This window comes from Cimex lectularius, unplaced genomic scaffold (assembly GCF_000648675.2).
Source record: "Cimex lectularius strain Harlan isolate CLEC.00 unplaced genomic scaffold, Clec_2.1 scaffold62, whole genome shotgun sequence".
Classification (NCBI taxonomy): domain Eukaryota; kingdom Metazoa; phylum Arthropoda; class Insecta; order Hemiptera; family Cimicidae; genus Cimex; species Cimex lectularius.
Window position 1 is genome coordinate 1626635 of NW_019392785.1, and position 24244 is coordinate 1650878.

Here is a 24244-nt window from a genome sequence, read left to right on the forward strand (position 1 = left end):
ACGTTTATCATAAAAGAAGATGGCCGTGGTCGCAAACGCGGGATTACAAGACTTTCATCATGATTAAACAAATACATTATCGCTCCCTAAGGTAAATACTTTAAATACATAATTAATAATAATTAATAATTTTACAATTAATGACAAGGTCGAAGTACTGAAGGCTTGATCGAAAAGAAGAAACATGAAGAAGGAACTTGGCTTCCTCCCGCCTCTTTTATTTACCATCAAATTTATATTTAAAATGTTAATTATTTTAATAATATTAATAGTAAACGGATTGATATTTTAAATGTTTAACAAATAAATTAATTAATTTCAATGTACACAAGAGAACCCATTATAAAAGTTTAAAAAATCCTTTCTTATTTTATTAATTGAAATATTAATAATAACATATATATTATACAAAATTAACCCAATTTACAAAAAAATGTTTAAATTTAGAAATAAATATAAACTATAAAAAATTTAACAATATATATCTAGAATATTGGTTATTTTTTTGGATTAAACACATACCAGAACGGGAAGAATGGGCCAAAGGCAAACTCCTGTTTGGTATACTGATGACTACAAAATCGACAAAGGTACATGAGCTGGAGTATTCAGAATGAATTCAAAGACCGATGGTAAACCTCAGTAAATATGCTATAGTTTTTCAGACTGAAATCATAGCGATTGAGCAATGCGCCAGAGAAATATCACACACTAGGAATACATTCCTGGAAGAAAGCCGTTTTCTCTGACAGCCAGGCAGCACTCAGGGCCCTAGCCTTATGCAAGGCGAAGGCAGTGTTTGGAACTGTATGGAAGCCCTGATGGAAGTCAGCGACACCAATGATCTGACCCTGACATGGGTCCCTGGCAGAGTTGGGCAAAATCAAACAAATTCAATCATGATTAAGAATTTTGATTGAAGTTTAATCATGATTGAATTAGTCATGAGTAAATTAATCATTATATGATTTAGTCATACCTCATGATTGAATTAATTATGATTAAATCATATAATGATTAATTTAAACATGATTGAATTAGTTTGATTTTGCCCAACTCTGGCTACAATGACCAACTTACCAAAATCCAACCGACTCCAGATAAAAATTTTGAGATGAGAGTCGTGCTCAAGGCCAACCTTCAAAAATTGTTATCATAAACGAAAACCAAAGTTACATAATTATTATACATGTCTATTTTATTACAATCAAGACCCCTAGAAGGTGTATTTTCCAAATAATGTAGAAATCTCTCCTTTTAAGTGGAATAAATTTTAATTCAAAGAAATATTTTTTCCATTGATCTGTTATGTAAACTGTATCAGTAATGTTTACTTTTCAAAGCGTAGCTTGTTCTAGGATTTTTTAATTTTATTTTATTATTACTATTATCATTATTTTTTGGCTTTTTATAACGACGGAGTTTTACTTATAATTGGAAGATTGATTTTTGTTAAATAAGGTGTTGAAGGATTTTCGTTTTGATGAAATAAATTTCTGTTAGAAAATTTTTTAAAAGTGATGAAGTGTATTTTTCATTTTTTGAGCACCCATTTGAACATGATTTATCGAAATTTAGTCATGACTAACTATATTGTGACTAAATTAGTCATGCCTCGTATTTAATTACTAGTCATGACTAATTTAGCCATCAATCACATATGGCGACTAATGTCTAAATTAGTCACTTACTACCAATCATGACTAACAGTCTGAGTGATCAATCATTAATCATGACTAATTTTTGCCTAACACTGGTCCCTGTACACTTGGGTCATAGAGACAATGAAAAGGTTGACTTAGACAAAAAGGGGGCCAACATGGACTTTCTAGGTCCTGATCCCAACTGTGGCTTAGCATCCTGTCACAAAAGAAGAAATATCTTAAAATGAATCCTTAATGAGTCCAAAACCAGGTGAAACAATATCACGGCATGAGGCACACAAAGAGATTCATAGGACCATCCACAAAACTTACAAAAGAATTACTGGAAGAGAACTGCAACCGAACCAGGATTCTGGTTGGACTCCTGATAGGGCTCTGCCACTTAAGAAAGCCTATGCGCCTGTTAGCAGTATAGACAGAAGAAACACTGTGCAGATACTGCCAGGAAGAAGTTGAGACCACAGAACACATTCTACGTTTCTATGAAGGTCTATGTGCAGGTTCTTGCAGCTAGGACAAGAAAAACCACAAGCAAGATCCTACACTAAGGAGCCGCTGGCAAAGCTATAGAGCTGATAAATAACCTGAAGCTGGCCAGTGAGTTGTAAATAACAGGGGAGCACATGTGGCCACCTCTTTTATCTCTATCCCTATCCCTGGACTAAACACACCAGTTTACTAATCCATGTGTTTAGCAATCATAATTGACCATATTATTTCAATTAATTATTCTTTTTATCTAAGGGTTAGATTTAGATGAAAAAGTTAGTGTCATGAGCGGGATTCAAACCCTCGACCTTCGGCTCAATACGCCGCTGCTCTAACCACTTGAGCTCGCTTGATGGGATTTCCAATTACTGCAGGATGAGTTAGCTAATTTGGGGTGTTAAAAAAATTCATATGTACAAAAAAAAGTCAACACATATTATTATTATTGCATACCCAAAATGTTAAACCTATTAGAATAACATTCTTCGTGAAGAAAAAAAATCAGTTAAAAAAATTATCTACTGTGACGGGGCAGCAGTTTTGTTTCCTGCAATGGCCTGGGTGGTATTGTGGCAAACTTCAAGGCAGAAAATGACCTACATGGTTGGAAAAAAAAAAACTATTTTCATTTGTGTAGAGATTGGTGACCGTTAATCAATAGTAATTCAGATATCGTGAGATGTGGTCAGGTGTGATGTAGGTTTCAGAAAAACATTTTCTTTATCGTGCCAACGTTTCGATCTTTAATTGAGATCATCTTCAGGGCTCAAAGTGTTTGTCTTCTGTGTTATTGTGCCATTCTTGCGTGTAGTGTTGAGAGTGCCGACGACACACAAGAATGGCACAATAACACAGAAGACAAACACTTTGAGCCCTGAAGATGATCTCAATAAAAGATTGAAACATTGGCACGATAAAGAAAATGTTTTTCTGAAACCTTCATCACACCCGACCGCATCTCATGATATCTGAATTACTATTTTCATTGTTAACCCCACGGCATTAGGTAAATGAAGTAGGCAACTTGCAAAATGTTCGTTTTAGGTATGTAGTTAAATAAAAGGCGTTTTAACTTTCTACAATTTCTTTTCTTTATTTTACGTGATCATATAAAATGGGTAAACAATTAATTAAAATAAAACGATTCACAAAAAAGTAAATTACGAGGTTTTCACAGAGTAATCAGTAAATATATTTTTTTTAAATCACTTTCAGTTGAAAAAAAAAAAAATGATAAAGTTAACCCTTTCTGGGGCAGCCCTAGGAAACCCTACGTGATTTCTGTGGAGTAGAGGGAGAGTTTAAAAAGAATATATGAGAGGATGCAGACCGCACCCAGAAATCTACATGATGCACATGTTGAGCCTTATGCATGACAATTATTTTTTAATGGTTTATTTCTCAATGTTAGCCAGAGAGAGATGAATTAATTGTATCATTGCATTTTTGGCAGGAAGGGGCGTATAAAAAAAAAAATATATTGTTATGGAAGAGGACAAGAGGAGGGAAAAGAGGCGCCCCTCCGAAACATTAGAAGAGAACCGGCGGCAACACTGGGACGGTTGGCAACGCTGAGGGGTTGGTGTTGACGAGAGGGAAGAACAAAGAAACGGGACTAACGGGAGTACGCACGGAGAACTGCGCAGTTGTGGTTGTTTGGGACAACGGCGTTTTGTATTCTAGCGACTTTAATTAAATTACTTTATATCAAATTCTATTTATTTTTAATAATCCTTACAATATATATATAAAAAAAAACAGTCGTTACTGAGCCTATGACCATGTGGTCTACAAGCTGAGTCTGACCACACGACTACCACGGTCTCATACTTGAACCCTATTGTTGTCAGAATGGGAAAAAATTCCTTAGGAAAATTCTTTTATTTCACTGTTGAAATGGAAATACATTTACCGAACAATTTTTTAAAAATTGTTTAACATTCTTTGGAGTATAACTTTGAAGTTAAAAACATTTAAAGATTTTATGCCAAGGTCTTTAAAAACAGTACATTTCTAGTTATAAAAGGTTTACAAAACAAACATAAATGTTAAAATAATGGCGTGTGATCAGTGAAATATGTGTTCAACAACCATCAACAAAAATCAGTTGATAACGAACATTTTTGAAAAAATATATAAATAAAATTTAATGGCCAATATAAAACAAATAATACAACAGATCAGTGCATTTCTTTATTAACATTACGGTATACAAATAATAGGCATTGATACAATTGCTATATTAAGGAACGTATTATTGTACACAATGAATAGAAAATCAAAACATACAAAGGTACACATTTGTAGTTAAATAAAACAATAATCACAAAAACAACAATCTCTAATTCAATATCAACATCATTCCTAACAATATAAAAAAATCAGAATGACTTCATTAAATTTTGATATTTAATTTTTAAACGTTATTTATTTTTTCTAAAAATTAATACTGAGACTAAATCTTAATCCAAATTGCTATGTGGACGGTAAATACATTAACATTAATTTTGTCAACAATATGCCATTAAACTTGTAAAATAAAATATAAATTAAAAATCAAACAGCAAAAAAATTAGAACTAGGCCATTTATTAATGAAATAAGTCTTTTAATTGTTTTAAATGCACAAATATAAAGAAATAAATAAAGATAGGAGAGCAAGAAAGAGAGCGCGAAGAAGATATTTTAATAAAAATAAAGTACTTAATGTTTATTATGTATCTCAATATGTTATTTGTGGCACCTACATTGGTTTATTTGATAACCAAATTTTTTATTTCCCTACACTAATAGAGTAAAATTTTCCTTCATTTAAAAACTAATTCTTAACTTTCTATTAAGAAAATAATTTCCTTGTTTAAAGTTTCCAACTTGTGGTAAAAAAACTGGTATTTGATTGTTTCATTTCTGACTAGATACCATATAGAATAGAATATAATGTGGTAATGAAACAATTTATGACGAGTCGACAGTTTCAGGTGCCGACTCCCTTCTCTGTGCGGTGGCTTTGTTAGCAGCAACCTCTTTGATCGAGGTCAGCGTCTTGGAGAGCCAAGGAGGCCAAGAGTTCTTGGCAGCATGAAGTTCAGTGACAGCAGCGCTTAGCTTGTGAGTCAAATCCTGGAAAAACCGTCTCAACCGGTCTATAAACAACGAATGGAAAATTCGATAATATTTATACCTGGTTCGTGCATTCGGCCTCGACCTGGGCTAACTTGGCCCTTGCCAGATCCAGCTCGAGCTCGGTGATCCTGTGAAGTAGCTGGGATTCATTGTTGCCCTCATCTTTCTTCTCATTGGGCGGGTTTTCATTAAGTATTTTTCCCATTTTCCCACACCTCTCACAACCGTCGATTACAAACTAAAAAATCTCCATATAGTTAAAGCACTAACAATTAGTGCACATTTTACAAACCAAAATCTGGTTAAGAGAAGCTTTTGTTGCTTGTTGCTCCCTGTCCAACCTCTGACAGATTTCTTTATAGCCCTGAATTATTGATGAATTTTTACCGTTGTCATTTTCAGCTTTGTCAACTTCTCTTTTCAGCATATCTTTTAACTAATTCAAACAAATATTGAATACCAAATTATCAATTTCTTTTTACATAACTTGAGTCTGTTATTTATCTTAAATTAATTACTCCAACCTGTGTTATTTGTTCTTCAAGCCTCTTCTTTTCTTCCTCATTTCTCAGCAACTCTGATTTCATTCTATCAAGCTCATTGCTGTACTGATCAGCATTTTCCTGAGCCTCTGTTAAAACATTTAATAAATGTTTAAATATCATTCTATATTAAAATTTTTTATGGAATTTAAAAGAAAGAAAAACACATTCATTCATCAAGCTTTCAAGAAATATACCTCCTTCATCAGGATTTAAAAACAATTTTTTAAAAGGAAGAAAATCAATTTTATTCTTGGGCTTAGAGCACCCTTGAATAAAAAGAAAGACGGTGTCAGTGGTTTAGGCGTTGACACGATGCTCATCCCTGTAAGGTGCTTTTTGCAGTAAAAGTTGTAGGGTCCAGCAACATGAAAAAGGATGGAAAATTATGAGGTACATTTTCAGATCTATACAAGCAATTAAAAAAGAAGGAAGTATTGCATTAAATCCTTTAATAGATAGTGTCAGTGGTTGCAGCGGTTAAGATGCTGACAAGGTGATGACAGGTAAAGGTCTGATGTACTTACGAATGGGCTTTTTTTTGCAAAAAATCAGCACCCCGAGAGTTCATATCATCTCTTTAAATAATCTTAGAGAGATTTAAATGTAATAGCACATAAATAAATAAATGAAATTAAATATGAGAGGGACAACAGAAAATTAACCATCCTCGGTGTTAAATTGGATTACCAAAAGGTTAAGGAAATTTTTCTTCTTTATCTTTAAATAAAGAATTTGGTCTAAAATGTTCTACACTTGGAAAGCAGATTATTGCAGAAAAGACCCGTCAAAGTAGTGTGTGACACTGAAGAAGATGCCATCATTCAAAACTGCTTAAACTTAAGGCGAATGGAAAATTTATTCCCTCAGTTTCCCGAGACCGTACCCAAAACCAAAGCCATGTGTTTTCTGAGTTAAAGAAACCTTCACCCCTGCCCCTTGTTTTTCATGCAACCCTTCCCCAAGAGATGAACTGGAAAACATAAAGCAATTGACATGCTCAGAATAGGAAGAGGCAGAAATTTTTCGACAGGGTGTATAGGCTGAGAAATTTTGAGCGACCGTTTTGCTAGCAAAGCTTGCTTTCAACTGGAAGTGTGGATGTGTATAAAATGATACATAAATTTTTAAAAGAATGTGATATAGACTTCAGTGATGTTGTAAATGTGTGTTACAGTAATTATTTACTTATGTGTAAAACTATTAATTTCATTGTTCTGTTATTTTTTTATTAATTAATTTATTTATTATGTTATGTGTACTTATGTATTTATTGTATACTCTCTATATGTGTGTAAAGCAAAGCAATATAACAATAAACAAATAAAATGTTTATGCAGACAATATTTAAGTAAAATATGTAAATATGCATAATATATCACAAAATAAATTTAAATGAATTTTTTAGACATTCAAAGCATTCTAACTACAAACACTTTATTAACTATATAATCACATCTATCGATGAATTCAAAAGAAAAATAGCAAAAGCTCAGATTATAGTTGACAAATACTCAAAAAACATACAATTACGCTTTTAACGTTTTTATTTATGATTCCCGTCGTCTTTGTGACAATTTTGTTTCGCTACAAAAATTACTGCAGTGCGGTTTCATATTTATTTTGGCCATGGTTTTTTAAAGTAGAGATGGAACAGATTTGTAATAGGTGAATATGGAGGATGAGGCAGCACCTTCTAGGCCAGGTCCAACAATTTTTGCAGCATCAATAATGAATGAAATTGTTGTGGAGCTTTTCCAAGATAAACTTATCGAACTTGCCCCGGTAAAGTATTTTAAAAGGCTGGATACACACTCGATCTACCACACAGTATACCAACAAAACTGAGTTTGGGTGCTGGTGTCATGGAAAAGTGTGTAGGAGACAAAAGAAAAAAATTATATGAATAGGCGGATTACTTTAATGTACTTTGTCTAAGCAGGCTTTCCTGTAAGTCCTAGCCGAATCATCACCATGTGCTTTTTTCAAATATTGTTCTTTTACAGGAAGATTTGTTTTTGAGGAAGAGCCAGCAGGATCAGACTTGATATTGTTTATCCTTTTATATTAAAATATTTTTATTTTAACAAAGCAAGTCTCATTTTTACAATTTTTCACCTATTAAAGTCTCATTTTATGATCTTATTTGATAATTGGTGAAACTCAACATATTTTGATCAATAACGTTAACATAAACCCAAGGTAAATAGAAATAAAAAGTTATTGCGTTGTCAGTTCAAATTTGAACTATCTGTTGATCAACAATCATACTGATCTTTTTTCTCCATCCTCCACTCCACCATGCTAAAATTTCAATTTATGAGAAAGGCTTATTTCTTATGGCCTTCATTTTTACCAATATGCCAAAGGAAAGTAACAGAGATTAAGCATCTTTAACCAATTGTTCTATAAAATTGAATAATTAAAAATTATCATTTATTCTCCCCTGCTTACATGACAATATTACCGGTATGATGGAAAAATTAAGTAAGCAGTTTGCAAATTAGAATTTTTTTCTAAACATCAGCTCAGTAACAATGATAAGAGCTTATCGCTTTGACGAGATAGATCAAGGCTTAATTCTTTATGCTAATTCACATTCAAAACAAGTAAATTCAGGTTTGTCTATATCAAAAGAACTTACCCAAATTGATCCATTCTTGCATTAAATTTGGTATTTTGAACAGGTTGTATTGAAAATGTGGATTCAACGACATTTGTATAAGGTAGTCAACAGTTTCAAGAATCAAGTGGGAGTGAATTGGTCACGGTTTAAAAGTTATTAGCCTTTCTAAAAGCATGCAACTAATCAAGAAGTGGGCGATCATTTCCCGTTCAGATAAAATGAATAATATAATTTGCACATTGTTTGTATGGCAACAGGTTTTTTTATAATAAAACTTAGGAAAATTTGAGCAGGAAATATTAAATATTTAAAAAGATTAATTTTCCCAAAACATAATTTTCTATAAAATACAACACTGTAAGACCAATTTAAAGAGGGTTTTTGTTCAAAAATCCTTTAACTTTTAAGCAGAGCAAGTATAAATCAGAGAGGGCAAGGTATGGCAAGTATAGAGGATGGGGATTTTGTTGCCAGCCTGATGCGGTGATTTTACTCTGAGTGAGTGCAGCTGAGTCGAGTTTATTCAACAAGGTTTGATGATTTTTTTCAAAACTGGCCCAAGTCACTCTATCTACACATAGTATACCTCTGCTGTTAAATTGTGCGAAAATTCGCTTGAGCAACTGTTATAAAAAAAATTCTTTTGTAGATATCTAGTCAGGACTGTGAAACTTTTGATGCGAGGCTGTTTCAGGGTGAATCGACCAGCTGTCGGGTTTTGAGTGCGCATCGAAGTGTTTCACATTGTTGGTTTCTCTCTTCGTCTCGAATATGAGAATGAACCAGGAGGACTGCATTCGAATTATCCAAATGTACCACAGCTAGTGAATGTTGTGGTATGCTAAAGTTAAAACCCATCATAACAAGAACAAGGGAAAGGATGCATGGAAGGTATCAAAATGGGACAAAGGCAAAAAGTATGATAGCAAACGCTTATGAACAGTTGGTGTAGTTATAAACAGCATGGATGCCTCATGCAAACCTTGTTCTGCTCTAGGTTGCAAAATGTTTTACCTCATGGAAACGAGTAATCCAAGACGGAATTTCGCAAGTGATTTTTTCGCTCAGTGAAAACCCAGCTTAAGAGTTTGTTTTAACAGTTCCTAATAAATTATTCCTTGAATATCTCACCAAAAAGTCAGTAGGATTGTATGATGTGGCAATCCTGCTTTTGACGTTGGCAGCGGCTGGTCTTTCAGCTTTTAATAGTTTTGTAATCCCGTGGCCTTTCCAGGTGTGAAACGCAACATGCAGTCTTCCTCGTTCCTGAGAGACATGGGGCAACCCAGTTTTCACAATGTAACCCAGAGATCGGATTCTTCTTTCTATTGTATGATTTTCTCTGAAATTTCTCTGACAACTCTGCTACAATTAATTTTTTCCTCAACTTCATGCCACTTGCAAGCTTATGATTTGTTTCTCTTCATTACAATTTTTTTAATGGCCTTATGAACTTTGCATATTAGCCGAGGAACGTGTTGATGCATATTTTTTGGGAGGAAGAGTTGCGTGAAAAAAAAGTGGCGGAGGGGACGGTGGGAATCGAAGTCTATGAGCCAAGAGTCTATCACACTAACCTCTTGGGTACCGCGGTCCCCTTACAAAAATGTTGGAATAACTGTTGACTCACACATTCGTTTACTATGTCATCACCATAAATTCCAAATAAAAACAGGCCCTCTATGTCTGAGATCGAACTCATATAGAAAATTATCCAAAAATCGTGAGATGCGGTCTGGTGTGATGTAGGTTTTAGAAAAACATTTTATTTATCGTGCCAACGTTTCAATAAATAAAATGTTTTTCTGAAACCTATATCACACCAGACCGCATCTCACGATTTTTGAATAATCTTCGACTAACGATCACTAATATAGAAAGTAATGCCTCAAATGAATTTTACCTGCAACCATGTCGTTCATGACGCAGTTTATTGTAGGCTGACTTTGGGATCTACCTTTTTTTTATCAATCTCTGTCAATAGGTATTTTCCCACCATAGAGCTAACAGGGCTAGCAGGTAATGAAGGATCGCCCTTATAAGGTGAAAGACAAAATTTGAAAAAACCGAAAAAACTTATGCACACAGCCAATATATATTTTAGCTGAATGAGCTCCTATGAGATTGTTAAAGGTTTATAGTTTGATTTATTCTTGTCACTAACCTTTAATCGCAAGAAACTCCTGCTCGTACTTTTTGAGTTTCTTCACTTTGATGTTGCAAGCCATCTTCATCAGGCTGCGTGACACTTCTTGGTTTCTGCACTTCTTTGGCAGCGTGACTCTGAAGTACTTGAGTATGCACTCAAAATCCAGCTGCATCAAATCTTTCTGGCACATCTGAAATAATTAATAATAATTAAAATAATTCCGTGCGCGTTAAACAATTCGGTTTACCTTGAGAAGGGCGAGTGCGACTTGGAACACTGTCTCCGTGCCCTGGAGGAGGAAAACATCGATTATGTGGAAAACAAAATAAAGTGGAAAACGAGCCGTGTACAATGTGAGAAACCACTGCGAAGCGAACATATGTGATTCCACACCCTTTTCCCTGAAATGCTGGTACAACTGTGGAACATGTTCCTATAAAAAAAAAAAAATATGCATCAAATCCTGCTTATTTGCTACTGCATTTTATTTTTATTTTACCATCTTACCTCCATCAACCTGTTTAATTGATAAAGTCTCAAGTAAAGGCATTCAAAACCATCTTTGTACAGCTCTCTCAAGCCATAATCGTACATTACTTTCAGGAGCACGCAGAATGCTTGTTCTTCGGGCATCTAGAAAATTAAAAATATTTTAAAGGTCGATCAAATGATTGATGTGAATGTTCGTACGTGTAAAAGAAGAGTAGCGGCTAGAAAGCTCAACCCCTGGCAGTAGCCAACTTCCGTGTCGTGTACGGCATACGCCTTAGAGAGCCTGAATAGTACGTCTTGTCCTCCACCGCCATTCTCTTTGAAAAAATCATGTGCCGGGAAGGTCCTGTTAATATCCCTTTGTATGACCTGTTCACAGTTACTCTCTTGAGTGATAAGGATCCTGTAGTTGTCCATGAGAGTGTTATCATCACACTTGGCCAACCTCTGCCAAACCTCACCCCTCAGAGCTTCAGGGATTCCCTGTTTGACAAGCTGCGATAATTGCTTAGGGCGTGTCGCACCCCACTTACTTAAAACTTCGCTCCAGGACTCGAGTTCATCGAGTGAACAATCCTTGCTTACTTCTCCAGTCCCACTTAACATCGGTTCATCCCCATCTGACACAAAAAAAAATTAATAGTAGAAAATATTAACTAAAATGATAAATCAAATTACCTGAGTTGTACATTTCATCTTTAGGCGTTAGCGTATCGATAGATGTGAGACTGGGCGACCTAATAAGGTTGGCCAAGTTGTTCAGGGTCATATTTAACCTGTTTCGGTCGATTGGGCCGGTCGACTCAATGCTAACTACTTCATAGTTAGGGCCATCGTCTTGACTTGGTACCTCCTTCAGATTGAGAAAGTAAGTCTGGATGTGGCTACGACGACCAAAGAAGAAAAACCTTTCTTTCGAAATGTTCGAACAGACCCTCACTTGAGTCTCAAGAACCAGTCGGACGGGTTCGCGTATGCCACCAAAAACAAGGTCGACTGCTACTGTCAAATAAACCTGCTCGTCTTTCAACGTTTCCGTGTTCAGCTGGCTGAAAGATGCCTTTCCTTTTGGATTCCAGAGGCCTGTGATTACCGAACTCATTCCATTGTCTCCTTTGTCAGTCCCTATCAACACCTACGGCAAACGAATATTGTAACCAAATGAGTTTTAGAACAATTATTCTGATTACCTTGTCTAAAAGTTGCATATCACTGTGTTTGACATTTTTACCATGAGCAATGAGAACGCCAAAACATCTTTTGACTTCAAGTGTTTCTTTAGTTTCTGACGCCATTTGTGATATTGTCAAGCATATCTGTTTGCCAACATTGCTCCTCAACTTGAAACAATTCTTTTCCCTGGGTACTGTACTGTAGCCACCCTTCATAACAACGACAAAAATAAACAATATTTACTGAATTTGTGTATAATGTTTTTTTGTAAATTGTGTATGTTAAACATGTTGACTGCCTCCTATGCTTGGCCCATGGCACTGGTACTTAAAAATAATTTAAATGATTTTTATTTGTTTATTTTATTATATTGTATCTAAGTGTTATAAATTGTATGATGTAACAGTTGCATCCCCTGCAGCACTAAGGAAATGAATGGAGTACGAGTATGAAGTAGGCAACCCGCAGAATGTTCAATTTGGTATACAGGTGAATAAAAGTAGTTTCTACTTTCTATTGGGTTGTCCGGAAAATAATGCAGGATTTTGGTATTAAACAAAAAAAAAGAAACTAGTTACTTTAAAGCAATGTTCTTTAATCAAAATAATTTCCCATACTCTCAATACATTTCTCCCAACGTGTTGGTAACTTATTAATTCCGTCTGAGTAGAATTCAGAATTTTTAGAATTGATAAAGTCAATAAATGCATTTTCCAGTTCCGTTTGATTTTTGAATATTATGTGTTGTAAGTAGTGGTCCAGGTGTCTAAAAAAATGGTAGTCAGTAGGCGAGAGGTCCGGAGAGTAGGGTGGGTGAGGCAAAGTTTCATAGCCAAGCTCCAATAATTTTTGTGACGTTACACGTGACACATGTGGTCGAGCGTTGTCATGCAACAAAATGGGCCCTTTCCGATTTTCGTCACATGTAACAATTCTGGCCAGAAATGGGTCATTTTTGTTTCGACAAAGAAGTGATGCACAAACATCAAAGCGCTGATTTTTTTGGCGATCGTTTAATGAGTGTGGAACCCAATTTTCGAGTTTTTTCACTTTTCCAATCGCCTTGAGGTGGTCAGCGACGGTCGTTTTACTGACTTTGAGTTGCTCTGCAAGTTCTCGAACAGTTGTTTTGGGGTTTTCTTCCACCACTGATCGCAGAACATCATCATTAAGAGAGGAAGGCCTTCCACGACCTTCTTCATCTTCAAGGCTGAAATCTCCCTCCCGAAATTTTTTAAACCACCTTTGCACAGTGCACTCATTAACACAACCCTCGCCCCAGACTTGGTTAATGTTTCTAGCCGTTTGGGCTCCGCTTCGGCCGAGTTTAAACTCGTAAAAGAAAATCGTACGAAATTCTCGCTTTGACATTATAAGGATGACTGAATTATTTCCAAGTAGCGGAATGCTACAGAGGTAAACAAACAATATCATTTGGAAGAGGATTAATAAGTGTTGACATTCATACAAATGAGTAATCCTGTAAACGTAAACAGAATATTTTATATAGATTTTTTTTAATGAAAACTTAAAATCCTGCATTATTTTCCGGACAACCCAATACAATAATATCTTTGAATTAATTAAGGTTTTTAGTTGAGATAAAAATGGCAAAAAGGAGGGAAAATTCAAAAGGTGGGGTTGAGATGGGAAGTTAGTGTCCGAGTGGATCAAAGTCGAGATTGCTCAAGTGGTAGAGCAGCGGCGTATCTAGCCGGAGGTCGTGGGTTCGAATCCCGCTCGTGACACTGACTTTTTAATCTCAACTAAAAACCTTAATTAATTGAAAGATATTAATTGGACAAGCAGACCACGAAAACTAGTGAATTTAATAAGTTAAAATGAAATATATCTTCACTAAAGCCCTCCGTGGTCATTGTCGGCGAGAATCAAATAGATTACACGGCATTTGAAATATGGCAAAAAGGAGAGAAAATTAAAAAAAAAAGGGGGGGTTGAGATGGGAATGTGACATTTTTTTTGTACATATGAACTTATTTTTTTAACACCCAAAATTAGCTAACTAACTAATCCTGCAGTAATTTGAAATCTCATCAAGCGGGCTCAAGTGGTTAGAGCAGCAGCGTATCTAGCCGAAAGTCATGGGTTCAAATCCCGCTCATGACTCTGACTTTTTTATCTCAACTAAAAACCTTAATTAATTGAAAGATATTAATTGGTCAAGCAGACCACAAAATCTAGTGAATTTAATAAGTTATGAAGCATATCTTCACTAAAGCTCTCCGTGGCCATTTCATTTGTCGGCGAGAATCAAATAGATTACACGACATTTGAAAAATGGCAAAAAAAGGAGGGAAAATTTAAAAAAAAAAGAGAGGTTGAGATGGGAATGTTGACATTTTTTTTGTACATATGAATGTATTTTTTTAACACCCAAAATTAGCTAACTAACTAATCCTGCAATAATTTGAAATCCCATCACGCGAGCTCAAGTGGTAGAGCAGCGGCGTTCTAGTCGAAGAGTTCGAATCCCGCTCATGACACTGACTTTTTTATCTCAACTAAAAACCTTAATTAACTGAAAGATATTAATTGGTCAAGCAGAAAACGAAAACTAGTGAATTTCTACAATAATTTTTCCTCTATTTTACATAATCATTGAAAATGAGTAAATAATTAAAGTAACAAAACACACATAAAAGCAAATTACATGTTTTTCACAGAAAAATAAAAAAATCACTTCCTGTTAAAAAAAATTGAAACTACCGTAGAAAGTAACATTTTTGCCTTTTCTGAGGTGGCCCTAGGAATTCCAAACAGAATTTTGCATCGGGTGAAGTAGAGCAAGAGTTTAATAAGTCTATGCATCTATCACACCAACGACAGTTGGTACGGCGTACATGTTGCGTCTTATGCAGTCAACATGTTAAAGGATTTTATAATTTAACTAGACATTTATCTGCGGAATATCAACCACAGATTGAACTTAAAACATTATTCACACTTCCAAACCTATTTAAATTAAAAATGTTTAAAAATGATTAAATGTACCTTCCCATCATCCTCCTTAATTTCCATGGTAAGTTGCAATAAAAACATTTTCCCCGAATTATTGGCGATTTCAGGATCAGACATCAAATCTCCATTGACAGAAGTGGTCATCGACTTTGATATTGTTTTGAAAGCTTTCGTGAAGCAAGACGACACTTTATCAACCTGAAAGTCGTCCAACGTTTTTATTTCAAGGATATTTCAGTGAAGTGAGAACATACCGCTTCTGGAATGTCACATCTAAACACGTTGCATCTATAAATTGAATTTTCGATGGAGTCGCCATGCACCCAAGTAAATGCAAAACAGGACCGGTTGGATTCTGGGATTCCCTTCGCGAAATAACATATTCGGCATATTTCACATTTCAGCATTATGCTGTTTGTCTGGCCATCGTACATCCTAAAAATAGCTTTGTTAAAAGGGCAGATCGTTTTCTTAAACCATTTCAAGCTTACACGACACAGCCGTCGGAGCAGCTCGGTATAGATATCGAAACCCGGATGCCGACTTCCACTTGTTCGTTCATTGTAGAAATGTTCCTCTGGATTTCAGTGTCGCTTTTAGGAGCGTTTATACTCAGTCCACCAAGGAATGAGACACCGTCAAATATTGTACAGTCTTGTAGTACATCACCTGTGGGGAAAATAAAATTTTCAAAAAGTTATACTATTTTTTTTTTTTTGTATGGCTTTTGAGTGAGCAATTTAATCAAAGCAAGTATTGAAAATAAGTAACCCCTTTGGTTAATAAATGGCGTATAACAAATTCAGCAATTAATCATTAAATCAACTTAAACAATAATAAATTAAGATTAATAATAAATAATATTTCAAGATAAATAATAAATAACCCATTCTTCCTCCCTCTCTGTCATTCATTTATATTATTGATTTAACACAATATTATTAAACACCAAAAATTTAATTACACTCATAACTAACACTCTACTCATTCTTGCTGATAATCCCAATATCATCCTTCTTCTCCAAATACTTCTATCAAATTTTTTCCATTTTAAACGTAAACTATCAATTATCAGAAGCAGAATATACTATAGTGTAGTTAATAAAATATCAATTTCTGTCATAATAAAAATAACTTAAAATGAAATAAAATAAAGGAATTTAAGTTATTTTAGAAACTATTGAGAGAAAAAAGAACTCACAGATTTCCTCTATTTCATCCCCTGAGGATGAGGCCTGCTGGGGGGTCACACTGCCCTGCCCTTGAGGCTGGTCGATTTCTTCGTTCAACATTTCGCCGAGGCTGTGCCAGAGGCCTTCGAGACTTCCGTCACCGGCAATCTTCAACTGTGGCAATGACGACTGCTGCTGAAAACACACACTTAATGAGCACATTTCACACATCATCGAACGACAAGAGGAGTCGTTCATTCGAAACTACAACAATGGGCACACGCTTCCATACAATACACCCACCTACTTTCCTATAAAATAGCAACTTCTAATCAAATAAAATCTGTCAGCTTATGTTTTGAGTCTTATCATTTTTTTTATTTTTAATTGAACGAAATCACTTGTTAAAATTACATCACAATATCTGCTATAACGTAATAGTAAAATTAATAGGGATCGGATTTATGTGTATTCACACATTTTTTCTGAGCTGCTTTCACAGTTTTTGAAGCTTTTATTTCATGCCGTTTAAAAGAAAATAAATTGTATTTTATTTTACATGTTTTACCTCAATATATATCCATATTTTGGTACATATTTAATAAAATAAACTACACAATTATGGGAAAAAATATAAAGGGTTTCAGAGGACTAAAGATTTCAAGGCATGAACAAAAAATTTGAGAAAAAGGGAAGAGGTAGAGTATCTTCTATCATACCATCTAGTAATATGGGTCTCGACCACGCCTTTCATAGAATCACCGAATAATATACTAAATGAATTTTCAGATGTGGATTTTTTAATATCAAACATGGAAAAAAATTTCCGTAAAGCCCGAGTAAAGGTTTTAATGGATAACTATCCAGATTTATCGTTTCTAACCCAACCTGATGAAGACCACCACGAGATGAAGGAATTGGATAGAAATCGCCGTATACTACAATGAAAATTTGTCAAAAATAAAGGACATCTTTGCAAAACCTTAGCTGTAGCCCTGGAAAAGGCTAAATTATGGGAATACATACTCATACAAAATTTAGCTTTTATTGCTTTGATTTTGATTGGGAAAATAGTAAAAAAAAATTCTCTTGCAGCCTTCAATTGGGCCACCATTATGACCATAGATTTGGAATGTTCTAGTCGGTACAAAAGCATTTTAAAACCAGTTCGATGTAATTTTACTTTCAAAACTTTAAAAATGTACATTATTTTAAATAATTTTGAAGAAGAAAATTTTTGAATTTTTTATTTGATCATTTATTCACATTTTCCAAATATTTATTTTCTAGTTTATTAACTTGTTATATTCTTTTTTTTTACACATTATTCAACAAATATGTGTAACTTGTAAAAGTAAAAAAAAAAAATACATAAATATGTATATATTTTATTTCACATAAATCCGGTCCCTAGTTGTAAATTATTTGTACATTTTCCACACAACATACATATTTTATTACTGTATCGTTAAACATTTAGATCTAATTACTGAATAAACACCAATTGTAAAATCACAGTTTTGACATCCTTCCTTGCCAATACACAACAAACATAAACTAAACCAGCATAATATGAACAATGGTTATGTTGACTTTTTGTATTTTAAATATAAATAAATAGAACAATCTAAAATTTAACTTATTTACACATGTTAAAAGGGTCAATAATGCTTCACTTATGACCAGTCATGCAAGTGTTCTAATTTATTTGTGCTCAATAAAACAAGCTAACGTTTTAGTAACTAATGCCTAAAGTGACCACAAATTTAACAGCATAAAAACACCTTAATGTCGACTTTCATAGTCATCAGTACAAAAAGAAACAGGGTCTCAAATATTAGCAAAATATCAGGGCATAAGGAAAGTCATCTTTTCTATTATACTTACTACTGTCCCTCCGCCGACTATCTCAAACTCATCACTCACTGCAGCTGAATCATTCGATTTGACACTTATGCTATCCTCCATTAGAGCCGTGGACTGTCTAGAAAAAGTTAGAATCTAATTCTTATCGTCTAAAAGCAAAAGAGCCATATATGATTACGACTTTTGAGCTAGCGTATTCTTCGACATGCTCTTATGCTTTGCACTTAAGCGTTCTGTACACACTGTGTGACAATAAATTTCTATAAAGTTTCATTGCTTTTACCCAGTAAAGATAATTGTTTGATCCCTAATATCCTCAGTTCTATTAATTAAATTCAAAATTAACTGAGGATTACTTGTTTTTTCAACACTGGTTTATACATTTTATCTTGATTCTATTGATCTTTCAGTTCATTTATGAGACACATATCTAAATCTTGTAACAGCCAATGTATAAAGCATTACATTGTGCCATATACAAAACAATATCATTAATTTTATTAATGTCATACAGTGTATTTGCAAATATTGAATAGAAGCACTAAGCAATTTATTTCAAGTGGTCTTTGAAAACATTAAAATCATTATTTGTTTAAAGAAAAAATGAGTATGTGCCAGAAAAAAAACTGCCAAATATAAGTGTAAAGTTAATTGCATTTACAGTAGAAAGACAGTTTGGCCTAGTATTGCATGCATTTGCATATTCATTGTTTGTTGAAAACGTTAGTTTCTCATTTTATAAAATGATAAGTGACAATGGTGATTTTGAAACGAAAATGAAACTATTCTGGCAAAGGAAATGGTTATTGGTCAGGTATTATCTTTTATTCCCTGTCCAGTTATTATACTGTTTGATGCAATGAACGATATGATATTTTTGAAGATAAAAAGGTCTTTTTACCAGATAAAAATGACAAGACTCATTGCCTGTAACTATCGATAATGTATGATCAAACATTGTCAATAATCTATATGTTTTTTAGCTGGTCCTATTTAACCAAAGTAATGATTTAAATTGATTATTTTTAGATGATATTTTTAGATTATATTACAAGCAGTACTTAAACCAGCAATCTTTGGCTCAATATATGGCTGATCTAACCACTTGAGTAGTCCCCTCCCCCCCGGGGACCGGAGTCACAATTAAGTGGTTAGAGCAGCATTATCAAGCCAGAGGTCCTGGGTTCGAGTACCGCTCATGAAACTTATTTTTCATCTCGAACACACTTTACATAAAAATTATAAATCAATTTAAACAATTACTTTTGTTAAATATGACCAAATAAAACACATGTATGAAAATAATTACTGAAGTACCCACACTTCACTGATTCCCAGTGGCCACTTCAAGTATCGCCAAAAATCGAAATGTTTACACAAAATTTGAATATATGGCAAAAAAAGTGATATTTGATAAAGTTGTTGAGATGATCAGTTGGTGTTCCAGGGAACCGAATTCATGATGGCTCAAGTGATTAAAGCAGCAGCGTATTGAGAAGAATGTTGTTTCTTTGAATCCCACTCATTACACTAATTTTTCATCTCAACAACAATTTACATAAAAATTATAAATCAATTGTCAATAATATCAATTACTCTGTATCACTCAACTAGTACAGTTTCAGCCAGTCAGTCACAAAACCATGATCGATATTACTGATAAATATCAGACTGAATCAGTACCAATGAATTTGCTGGCAACTGCAAATATCAAGCCATACTTTTTCTCAGGTCAAACATTCTTCAAATATTGATGTTCTATTAACTTTTTATAAAATATTAATATCGCTGCAGTTTGACAAATATGTGTGAAAGGTCAGAAAAAGAAGTAAATATGTGTAGTAGGCTGACGATGACCTCAGCTGTTTGTGGGCCTCTAAACTTCCCACCTTCTAAGTATATGAATATATACAGAGTGAGTTTAACTATACGTTTTTACACCCTATATGTTTTTTTATTGAGGCGTTTTTGTGTAAATCCCAGAGGCACGAAATTTTTTTTTTTGCCTAGTTTTTCATAAGATAAAAAGTTTTGATCAAACTTTCCAGGATAACGAGGTACAGATAGGTACTTAACAATTTAAAATTGCAAGATGCTCATCAATGTAAATTTTTTGTAAGGTTTATTAACGCCGAATTCATCAGCACATCATTAATGAAAATTTTTTGAAAGGTTTATTGACGCTGAATTCATCAGCATATCATCAATGTAAATTTTTTGAAAGGTTTGTTGACGCTGAATTCATCAGTGTCTCATCAATGTAAATTTTTTGAAAGGTTAGTTGACATCGAATTCATCAGCACAAATGTTTTAATTTGAAACAACCATTCTCAAGTTATTCGTGAGGAAATTGTTACAAAATTTCCAAAAAATGCCCCATCTTAATGTACCTTTCGAATTTGAAAAATGGCAAAAAGGAGGGAAAATTCGAAAGGTAGGTTGGGTTGGGGAGTTGGTGTCCGAGTGGATCGAAATCACGATAGCTCAAGTGGTAGAGCATCGGCTTATTTAGCCGAAGGTCGTGGGTTCGAATCCCGCTCGTGACACTGACTTTTTTATCTCAACCAATACCTTACTAAAGATTAATTAATTGAAAGATGTTATTTGGTCAATCGGACCACGAATTCTAATTAATTTAATAATAATAGCAATCTTTATTCCAGAATTACAACATTACATAAATATTCTACGTTAAGAAAATCTTTTTCCTTTACTTCCCACAGCGTGTGATCATTTTAACCCAAAGTTTTGTTTACCAAATGATACAGTTCAAGGAAAAGTAAGAAAAAGTCATCAATCTCGTTAGCACATATGTGCATCTATCATCGCATGAATAGGACTACCAATATGCGTTAATTGTACATACAAAATTCTTGTTTAACAATAGAATACCATTCTTTGACAAGATCGATGCTTGTTGGAGGCATCAAAGATGTCTAACGCGTCTCAGTATGATGATCCATAAGTATTCTATGGGATTCATGCCAGGAAAAAGGTGTTGGACAATTCGTTATGATATTCCCTACATTTTCCATGGAATGTGTGATAATATAAATGATGAATGGAGTGAGTGCGATGTTCAATCCTTTTTAAAAAGATAGTTCTTGCTCACAGTAAGTTGTTTTGGAACGATCGTTAAAAAAAAAAAAAAAAAAAAAAAAAACTTTCAAATAATGTTCATTGATGAGTATCTTACTATTTGAAATAGTTAAGTTTTTATAAGCATCCTGTTATCCTGGAGAATTAGATCAAAACTTTTTGCTTCATGAGAAACGACAAAAAATAATATAATGTATCGAGATTTTTCCCAAAAACATCCCATTAAAAAAAAAATATAGTGGAAGAATGAAAGTTAAACTCACCCTGCGTATATAAAATATTAATGGGAACAGCTTATTCATTTTTAGCTGTAGATTTATGTAAATGGAATAAAACAATAAAAGCACAATTTAAAAAAAAAAAATCTCTGAGTTTGCCTGACAGTCCAAAATGATCTAATAAAGATCAAATTGCACGTTCAATAATTAACTGGTATGAAACAACAGTAAATACAAATGCAATGTCAACATAACAAAGATCACAAGAGAAGTCTCTCAAGAAGAAGTCAAGTAACCAGAGCAAGAAAAACAGTTAGAAGGGAACAAATTATCATTTAATACTTTTGTTAAATATTCACAGGCAAAACAAGGTGCTGACGAACATAACATTAGTACAAGCTCCATTAAAACTAGAAAAACTTCTTGCAAAAAGTTTATTCTTATTTTCTTCTTTAAAACTTCAGAAAATTTGGAACGTAATTGTTATTTTCATTTAGTTTTCTGTAGTTTTTTTACTGTGAAAAAATATCTAATTTTAAAAGCCATTAAGTTATTTGCATTTTAAGCTGTGTGGTTGTATAACTGAAAAGACCCATAATACTTTATAAATTTCTTGTTTGTGCTTCTCTGCGTATATTGCGATTGAACGTATTTATTAGGGTGAATGTGTAGTGTGAGATGGCCGATGGGAAAATTCTGAATACCCCCATGGACCTTCAATTAGATTGGTTATGTGTTGACGGTGATGAAGGAATATCGAGTGCACCACCGTCATGGTAAATGGAAAGAATGTATTTAACAATTAGTGAGAGTGTGAACGGGTTTAGGAATTGATTGTGTAGGGGACTGAAATGACCTATCAGATCATAGTCCCCGGAGCCCAACCTCAGTGGCTGAACGTATTAGACTGAGCTCTAACCCCAGGCTGCCAACCCCGAGGTGGGTAATTCTCAAAGCATGCCAGTACTTTAATGTAAATTTCAAAAGCTGGAATTGCCAGTGGAATGCCAGATGTGATAGACTGTTCAACGCTTTTGTATATCTATGAGCTAATATGACTAATAAATCAGTAGTCAGTATTACTTAAAATATCAAAAAATTATATTATTCTGTATTTAGTTTTAGTAAGAAGGTACCTCCAAGTGCTGTAGTCTAACTAGTGAAATTATTATTATTTACTCTATGCCTACAACACTATAGACCTATAGACTACAACACTCAAGAAGTTGCTACAAATAAATAAGAATAAAATAATTATGTTAATATTTAAATGTATAGCTTAACTGATTCATTAATATATTATTTTTATGCAAATTGAGGTTGAGGTAAAAAATTAGTGCACAGACAGGACTCAAACCCTTGACTTTTTAAATTTTTTTAAAATTGATTTTTACATATGTAAAACAATGGTAGAAACGCAGTAAGGACAAAATTGAATGAAAAAAGTGAGAACTCATCCAGTGATGAGCCTCCCATAAAAAGAAATAAATAATGACTTCACTTTTTCATTTTTTTTGTCCTACATCGTCATATCAGTTGACGGGGAGGATTATCTCGGATGGTAGTAGAACTGAGCTGACGGACCAAGGCGTTGGATTATGTGGAAACAGTGATTGAATTTTTTGTAATAGGTTTTCACTACTTTTGGACAAAAAAAGGGAATATTAAGATCTGGGTGTAGGGTGAGGTTGGTACATAAAAAGAAGGGTTGGCAATTTTTCTTAGTAATTTTGACCGGAATCTTTGGATGCAATGGAAGTTGTAATGCTTGGTTGACCCTAAGAGTTTGATTCCGTAAGTTTTCATCGGCTCGAGAGCCATATATATCAAATTTTTGTAATTAAGTGAAAATTGTTTCCTTTTAATCTTTTGTGAGAATTCCAGTTAAGTTGCTTTTCAAGTAAAGAACCAAGTAGTTGCTTGTTTTTAGATAGTGAAATCCCGTTAAAATAAATGTGGTAATTACATCTTGGACTGAGAGTGAAGTTAATGTTTTGGCTCTTCATTGCACTGATTTTAATTCTCCACTTTTTGGGCTAAGAGTCGAGGCACTGAAAATGATTTTGAAGGTTGGAGAAGAGGATTTTTTCTAGAAAGATAAGAATGTCAGCAGTATATATCATGTAAAGAATAGGTCCAAGAATGCCTTCTTGTGAGATGCCAGCTTCAATAGGATAGAGGATATCGATTTGCCCTGACTAACTGTGAATTGATGGTCAGACAGGTACTATTTTAAGATAAGGCAATAGATACTGGGGGATGCACTTCAGCACTGGAGGCCTGGGTACCAAATCAAACCATCCCTAACAATTTCTACTACTGGGGTATTAATATCTCACAGGTTCAAGTTCTGCTCGTGACACTAACTTTTTATCAACCTCACTTAGCAATAATCAATTACTTAATTAAAAATACTTTGATTAAGATGACTAATATAAGTATAGCATAATGTATAAGTATTTTTAATACATTGAAATGTATAAAGTTCACTGTTAATTTATAGGTTTTTAAACTGAGGAAATGAATAATAAAGGAAAATAAGGCTGAGTACTTCAAATAAAACCGAATATGGAGCAATGAACATGCTTAATGGAGCAGCGAACTAGACTACAAACCTGTGGTTTGATCGGTTTGCCATCTCTTGGCAAAAGCT

General features: G+C 34.0%; 1 protein-coding gene across 1 annotated transcript; it reads right to left on the reverse strand.

The window, feature by feature from the left end:
- Nucleotides 1-5037: 5037 nt before the first annotated feature.
- On the reverse strand, nucleotides 5038-24244 carry LOC106666360 (rab GTPase-activating protein 1). Its single transcript, XM_014393508.2, has 16 exons — nucleotides 24207-24244; nucleotides 18296-18392; nucleotides 16438-16603; nucleotides 15728-15905; nucleotides 15491-15671; nucleotides 15270-15434; nucleotides 12275-12466; nucleotides 11763-12219; nucleotides 11283-11704; nucleotides 11100-11225; nucleotides 10840-11025; nucleotides 10608-10782; nucleotides 5800-5906; nucleotides 5568-5711; nucleotides 5334-5513; nucleotides 5038-5272 (listed from the first exon to the last, which is right to left on the reverse strand). Exons 1-16 carry the CDS (start codon nucleotides 24227-24229, stop codon nucleotides 5108-5110), a joined length of 2964 nt encoding a protein of 987 aa, XP_014248994.1. The 5' UTR covers nucleotides 24230-24244; the 3' UTR covers nucleotides 5038-5107.